Consider the following 7878-nt stretch of genomic DNA (forward strand, 5'->3'; position numbering starts at 1 on the left):
AAAAAAAATTTTTAAAAATCAGATAATACCCGAATTACCCTTTACCGACCCATTACCTGAATTACCCGAACTTAATTTGGATAGGGTCATGGATAATTTTTTTATATGAAAAACCCGAATTACCCGATACCCGAAAACTGTGGCAGTGAGTGAGCGTGATACAACAAAATAAACCATGTGGGAAGAATCCATGGATCTTAAGGATGAGACCCTGTTCTCGTGTTCTCATGATCACTAGCCTGAGCCTTTGATCGACGCTCAAGGATTATAACAGTCCTATCCATGATCTCCCATATATATACTAATATACATTTTACACAAAGATAATAAACATTTATTTTTGGTTCTTAATCTCGTTCAAATCACACCAGAACTTGTCATGTGGTGTTTTCAACACAACTGAACACATGGAAATGAACTCGTCTAACCAACAAAACAAAATGAAACGTGCGTATTTAGGGGGGCTTGCTAGCTACTTACTACTGAATACTGATAGTCAAGTCAGTCATATATAATCCAAAATATATAATCATAATGTACAAGCCTGGAGGGAGGGAGGTTTCAAAACTTATGATGAGGAGTAGGTCAGTAGGAGGAGGAATTAATGTGGTGGTGCTAACTTGGCTAGAATGACCATATCTAATATTTTAACATCAAGAGTGTCATCCACTTTAACGATTCCATCTGTGCCATCGACACCAATGAGCTTCCCTGTAGCCCCACGCTGGGGTCCACCCATTATCTTTATTTTGTCCGACTTCCTTGGCACTACCACCTCCATCTCATTCGGGCTGGCAGTGATCACATCCCCACCAACAGCTACTCGACATGCCCCATCCTGAAACATACCCCAGCACAATTAATCATATTCATATACCTAAAAAACATATTTATTCAAAACACAACAATACCAACCAGAAGCACTTCTCGGATGACACCAACGACAGCATCTTCACCCGATCTGCGTACATTCACCAATATGTCTGGTAGGAACCATGGTCCATCGTTATCCCCACCTGCACAAACACAAACACAAATGCTAATATATTAATATTTTTATTTTAATTATAAGGAATCCATTGGTATACATTTAAAATTTACAACACACTGACCTACTACAGGTGACATCATATCCAACCCACCACCACCAGGAGTCATTGGTTGGCCGCCTGGTGTACCAGGTAAATACGTTGAGCTCGGTGTCATTGGCGGCTGTCCACCAGGTGTCGATGGCAAGTAAGGACTTGGAGCATTACCTGCAGTTACACATCACATGATATATATATATATATATATATATATATATATATATATATATATATATATATATATATATATATATATATCGGATCCATAATTAACATAATGAGAGAAAAAAGTTTTAGCATATACCATAGGAGGCAGGGGTAGTATCCCTATCCCTATTATCCCTTGGTGTGCCAGCTTCACTGTAACTTCCACCAGAAGGAGTATTTGCCCATCCTGAACCAGGAGTTGGTGCTTCATATGCTCTTGAACGAGGACTTCCCGGCTGCATATCATATCATATATTTATTATAAACAATTAACCAATCCCTCTTTTATTAATTAATCAAAGGGAGGGAGGGAGGGAGGGACAAGAGTGCTCACTTGATACTGAGGACTGCTTCCCCAAGAACCAGGGTTTCCATCTTCCCAAGATTCCCTAAACAAAATAACACCACACCAATTCATGTCGAAATTCTCTTCTTTTTTGGTTTAAACAATCATGTCTTATGAAAAAGAAAAGACAGGTAGCAAGCTACAAACCTGGCAGGACTCATGGGTGCGTATGGATTCCATGCTCTGTCGCGCATAGGCGTCCTCATTCCATCATGAATAGGTGTTGCTGACCAAAGATTCAAATTCGTTAAACATGAAACATGAAAAACAATTACTTACCACTATGCATGGAAAAAACCAACCAACCAACCTGCAGAATCCCTCATAGGCGTCATATATGGATGGAGTGGTGTTCGTGAAGGATGCATAGGTGTCTCACTTCCAGACCCATACCTATGTGTCTCACTGATATAAATATCATAAATATAAAAAAAACAGTTAACAAGTTATCTATCTAATCTTCTAATTCTAAGAAAAAAACATATATTATACCGATATGGGGCCGTCTTGTTCACATTATCAGAGACGTGAGTCCGATCAACTGCAAAAAGTAAACACGAGTCATTAACAGCAAACGGGCTAAACAATTATACTTTTTTCTCATTTTTTTTTTTAAAAATTATTAGGAAATTGTTTGTACTTTGGGTTAGGGTTAGGGTATTTATTTCTTGCCTGTAACAACCCTCATTTGTGACTCCAACTCAACCCGAACTGATGTGCCACTAACATCCTTAACCCGACCTCTGTATCCTTTGAAGGGACCTTGGCGGATTATGATGCGTGCTCCAATGTAAGAATCTCCCCCTCTGCCACCACCTCTGTTCCTCCCACCAGCTACATACATATATCATTCATATTAATCATAAATCACATCCTATTTGCCTTTTTCATTTGCTAATTAATAATAATAAGCAAACACTAAACTCACGTAGTGGTGGGGCTCCTCTGGTAGGTCTACCCGAGGAATTAGGAATACGGTTGGGAGTCCTAAGTTGTGCAACTCTTGATGCCAATGGATTGCCCTAACAAGTCATGTTTTAGTTCATCAAAATTTAAAATCAAATAGTATAGTATAGTATAGTATGATCCCAAAAACTACATACATTTCTATCACCATTTCCAAGGGACCCACCAACCAATACGCATGCTTGAGATTTCGCACAGATAAATCCTGCATGCTCCAGATGATGCCGATCGTATATAAACAGAATTCCTCTGTAAATATGTTCAACCGGACCTTGTCGCCCCTATTTTATATTATAAATTACATCAGTAAGTACTTGGAACACCTTATTCAAACAGGAGCTAAATGCAAGAAACGCCAATGTACTTCCATTCCATTGCTTTGTATGATAGATATTAAACTTCCAACTTTTTTCGCATCAAGACATTCATTGGTTAAGCTATAAGCTTTTTCTTATTAGGACATTTATACTTTTCCCAATTATATTTATAGCAGTGAAACTCGTTTTTTTATAAACAGATCAATGGAAGTACAAAGCTATTTCTAGGCAGCATTTAACCCTTTCAGAGAGAAAAAGTGTGTGTTTGTGTCTTGCCTTGCATGGGCCCTGAAGAACTTTAACTACATCTTTCACCGATACTGTGTTCTTGTAATAATCTGGAGCATTTAATTTCTTATCAATCTTGTATTTAATATCTCTCAACCTAACAAGTTCAACCTCCGCTCTATCTGCAACACCCTTGAGAACCTGTACAAAAATACTAAATTACATAATCACCCACCCTATTCCAAGTTATTCAGCTGCCAACAATTACAAAACATCAAACCCACCCACCTGAAAGGCTTCACTGTCAACACGTATGATCACACCAAAATTGGAATTACTACAAACAAAAAAAAATCAGAAAAATATATAAGATGGCAAACTTAGCAAAGCAATGATCGAGCACATTCTGTATGTAGAATAGAAGCTAGCTTACTCCAGCTGGACAAGATCATGAAGCTCATAATCCCCAATTTTGGTGATGCCAGATGTTACTTCAGAGCTCTCTACAACATTGTCAGAAAATACTTGTAGCTGAAAAAAGCATCAAGTGTCAGTCAGTAACTACTAGTTCCATACACAGGAAAAAAAAAAAAAAAAAAAAAAAAAAAGACAAACTTTCTAAGGCTAATTCCAATGGAGGGGAAGAGAAGGGTATTCACGTCTTTTGCACAGACCACCTAGGTTTTTGAGATAGAATACTTACAACTTCTTTGGTAGTATCTGACACCATGTTAACCAAATGCCCCTTAGCAGTTAAAACCATTCCAGTCACACCTTCTTGTGCACCAGAGACAACTTTCACATGATTCCCTGTCTCAAAGTATTTGCAGAGCTCTCTTTCACTTACAGCAAGAGTTTTCTGCAAACCACAAAAACTATAAACAATTACATACCAGCAATTATATATATTATATTACATATTAGCAACAGCATCTTGAATCTTGATTAGGGTAATAAAATGGAAGATGTTATGTTACTTACGGGAAGTCCAGTGGCATGTGGTTTAATATGAACAGTGCCTTCTTCTACTTTCTCTACAGAGCCCTTGAGATTTTTGAGGTCCCCTTTGATAACAATGACTCTATCGCCCTTCATAAAATGTCCTTTCTTTCTGTTTGCAAAGAGTGATGATAAACTAGCAATATCTCCATCCCCATTTTCATTTGGTTGCCGAAACTTTTCAAGTTCATCGAAACTTGGTTGTATATTCTGAGTGCTTATTGATTTCATGGATACAGTTTTATATAAGAAGCCATCCTTAAACATCATGCCATTTATATTCTCAAAGTAATCACCAGTCATTGGATCTCTCCTCCGCTCAACACGAATATGCATTTCTCTAAAAACATGAATAAGTAATAATAGATCATGAAAAATGTATAAAACAAAAAAAAAATGAAAATATTACTGAAAGCTAAACCTAAACAGACCTTGCTTCATCAACATTCATAAAGCGTGGTGGAGGGGTAAATGTCTTCTTCTTTGGAACCTCCCTACCCTCCTGAAATGTATGTCACACACACAAGAACACAATCAATCATGATTAAAAGTTCCTTTATATAGATATTTAAAATTTATTAAAAAAAAAACAAATAAGACATAATAATACCAATTTGTTTGCCAAGGCCTGTAAGTCGATCCTTGGGATTAGTTTCACAGTAACCCTCTGCCTAACATTATCCACATCCACAACCTGCACACGAAAGAAAGGAACTTTATTAAGTTTAATATGATAACTTAGCAAAAAAACAAAAAGGGTAAGTTATGTTATTATTACCTTTGCAAGGTCCCCTTTGTATGTACCAATTTTCATTCTGACCCAAGTATCCCTTGAAAGATCAATTGCTTTGCTCTCAACCGAAAGAACATCAGTCATTTCCTTTATAGGTACCAACAAAATCTTACTTCCAGTAAATATATTACGCATACCCTTGCAAGCCTGAACCCTCACAAAAACCATATTAGTTACTAGAGATGAACAAAACATGCATCTACACATCAGGGTTCTCATAGATATCTTATTAACTCACCTCTTTCACATGGGCTTCTTTATCTGCTTCAATGTAGACATAGTTCTTCAAATGATCAAGAGCAATAGCTGATCTAATCTGCAACTCGGAACCTCTATCAATGCACTTTTGCATTAAGCAAACAGCCACCTCTCTCTCGTGACCAATCTAGATGGAAAGAGAAGAGAATTAATGAAAGAAATAATTTGATTCTGATATAAAGATGGAATGGAATGGAATGGAATCTATCAGTATCTGGCATACATACCGCACATTTGACCATCCATAATTTGGGATCACGAACAGATGGTAAGAGAGCTTGTTGTTCCACCTCTGTTGCATCATCATCATCATATTCTGTTCGGTTTCTAGCAAACCTCTCCTGAATTATTCTCTCAAGAGCTTCAACATCTTCCTGATCATCTTCACGTGAAAGCAAAGGACGATGATGCATCCTTCTCGCACCCTCTTCTTCATGCGGATCAACTCTCTCATTCACTATGAAGTCTGTAATGTATTGTATGCCACATCAGGAACAAAAATGATTCAGATTGTTTTGTGTTTTATAAAACAAAAAGATTTTGTTGGAAATGGTTAGAATGGTAATCTTTTGTCATTCATGTATCCATTAAAGACTAATCCAACAACTCCTCTTTTCCTTTCGATACCATTTCAAGAGTAGACAGAGCCTCTATAGGACTTTGCACTTAAAACAACAAATGAGTTTTAACAAATAGGCCATTAGAGTTGCTAGATTGATCACTATAATTGCAACAAGTAGTGAGGGATGTAAGATTGTTACAATTAAAAATGGTTGAAGGGCATCACCTGCAAAACCTTAAGCATACTACCACTGCAGCCTATAGAACTAATATGGAAAATAACACAAACAAGTAAAGCTAAAGCCTAAACCTAAGAATGGTGAGAGTACACATTTTAATAAATTTATACTTTACTTTTCATTGCACTTGGTATAAGATTAAAACTAAGAAGAACAAGAACTTAAATCATTAGAGAAGATGTGAAAAAATATAAGAAGCACTAACCATCTTCGCCATCTTCTTCCTCCTCTTCTTCAGCATCTGTGTCAACATCGGCTTCAAGCTCAAAGAAACCAGCACCAGATGCTTTTTTTGATGCTTTCCCTCCTCCTCTACGACGGCTGCCACCACCGCCGCCATAATCTTCATCATCTTCATCGTACTCCTCCTCTTCATCTTCATCTTCCTCAGCAACATCATCAATAAAATCAGATCTCCTCCTCTTACGATCACTGCCGCCTCCTCCACGGCTAGTGCCATAATCCTCATCATCATCATCATCTATCGGGTCATCCTGATCCTCATCCACATCATCTTCATACTCGTCTCGCCTGCGAGGCATACTGCAGAATGTTTATGGAGGAACTGGAATCTGTCAAGGAAATAGAATATGTCAGAAATTGTAACTGGAATCGATTTTAATGATAAAGATAGTAAATTTTCATTTAGTTTTATCCCATTGAACCAATTTTACATTGATATGATGATGAAACCCCATGAAGACAGCAACATAATCAACATTAATTTTTTTAGTTTACCATTGAACCAACAAATTGATGGTATAGGCAATGGTATGTTGAATGTTTGGTTTCTTTGAAATTAAAATCAGAATCGTTTTAGATATCAATTTCAATTGAACCAATGATTTCTTTGTAATGTTTGGTTTCATTGAACCAATGGTTTCTTTGTAATGGATATTTGGGTTCGAAATCAGTATCAATTTCAAAGGGTGAACCGTTTTAGAGGTCTTTGATTGAAAGAAACAAGATTCAAAATCAACATAACCGACATATAAGAAACTACAGCAGGCAGCGATTTCCGGAAAAATTCCAATGAAATTGAACACAACAAGCAGCAATTTCGACAGAAATTCGATTGTTCAAAGTTTGATTTCATACATAAAGCAGCGATTAGGGGAGGGAGAGGGAGAGAGATAGACTCACCTTTGAAGATGTCGCCGGAGCAACCTAGGGATGAAGTCGTCTGAGTGGGCAAATGGAGAAGACGATTGGAACGAGTCCGTCGGCTGGAGAAATCGAAAGAAAATATTGATTTTCTCTAACGAAATAATTGGGAGTTTTGCTCTACGGAATGTGAAACCCTAGAAACAGAGTTTTGGGAGTTTGTGATTATATAGCAAATGGAAAAAGCGAGATTGCACTTACCCCTAATGCGTCGTGAAAACGGAAAATCGAGAAATCGTTCAAACAGCTAAAGCAGTGCGTCGAGAGCTTGCTTCGGTGCTTCTTGACTTCCTGTCGACCACTCTCCTTGCGTGATTGCGTCGTCTTCAGTCTTCACGGATCGATCGATTAGTTTTAGGGTTCATGCGACTCTGTGTAGTGTGTTCCGTTCAGTTAGCGTTATAGGGTAAGGTTTGGCCTAACGACGTCGTAAGCTTGATACCAGTCTTTTGCCTTTAAAATAAGGGAAATTGAGCGAGCTAACCATTTTTAACAAATGTAGAAAAAATATATTGAATTTAGTTGGTTTTACAGCATATTTCTTTCATTTATTCTTATATTAGCAATGTACATATAAATCTATCCAATTATTTTTCATGTCTTGAAATAATAGTTATAATTGTTTTGCATATATAATATAAATTAAAGAAGACAGTCAATTTAATAGTCAAAAAGTCAAATATTATTCAATATAGATGAAGTATGTATGTTA

General features: G+C 37.1%; 1 protein-coding gene across 1 annotated transcript; it reads right to left on the reverse strand.

Annotated features, from left to right (window-relative positions):
* Positions 1-311: 311 nt before the first annotated feature.
* On the reverse strand, positions 312-7594 carry GTA2 (global transcription factor group A2). Its single transcript, XM_078986635.1, has 24 exons — positions 7368-7594; positions 7146-7228; positions 6208-6574; positions 5430-5668; positions 5183-5329; positions 4930-5091; positions 4762-4845; positions 4583-4653; positions 4134-4491; positions 3856-4011; positions 3586-3683; positions 3441-3489; positions 3201-3353; positions 2745-2888; positions 2570-2663; positions 2314-2475; positions 2134-2182; positions 1952-2046; positions 1789-1867; positions 1630-1684; positions 1393-1531; positions 1113-1256; positions 916-1016; positions 312-838 (listed from the first exon to the last, which is right to left on the reverse strand). The coding sequence occupies exons 3-24, from the start codon at positions 6542-6544 to the stop codon at positions 602-604; spliced, it is 3153 nt and encodes a 1050-aa protein (XP_078842761.1). The 5' UTR covers positions 6545-6574; positions 7146-7228; positions 7368-7594; the 3' UTR covers positions 312-601.
* Positions 7595-7878: the final 284 nt, after the last annotated feature.

Source organism: Lactuca saligna, chromosome 3, assembly GCF_052625555.1.
Source record: "Lactuca saligna cultivar CGN05327 chromosome 3, ASM5262555v1, whole genome shotgun sequence".
NCBI lineage: Eukaryota > Viridiplantae > Streptophyta > Magnoliopsida > Asterales > Asteraceae > Lactuca > Lactuca saligna.

What these genes read in the sequence shown, in the direction of transcription:
- GTA2 (XM_078986635.1), bottom strand. Translation starts at nt 6,544, where the DNA reads ATGCCTCGCAGGCGAGACGAGTATGAAGATGATGTGGATGAGGATCAG. An exon ending in GGAAGAAGATGGCGAAGATG is followed by an intron (nt 5,669 to 6,207) that starts GTTAGTGCTTCT and finishes AATACATTACAG; the next exon opens with ACTTCATAGTGAATGAGAGA. An exon ending in CACATGCCACTGGACTTCCC is followed by an intron (nt 4,012 to 4,133) that starts GTAAGTAACATA and finishes TGTGGTTTGCAG; the next exon opens with AAAACTCTTGCTGTAAGTGA.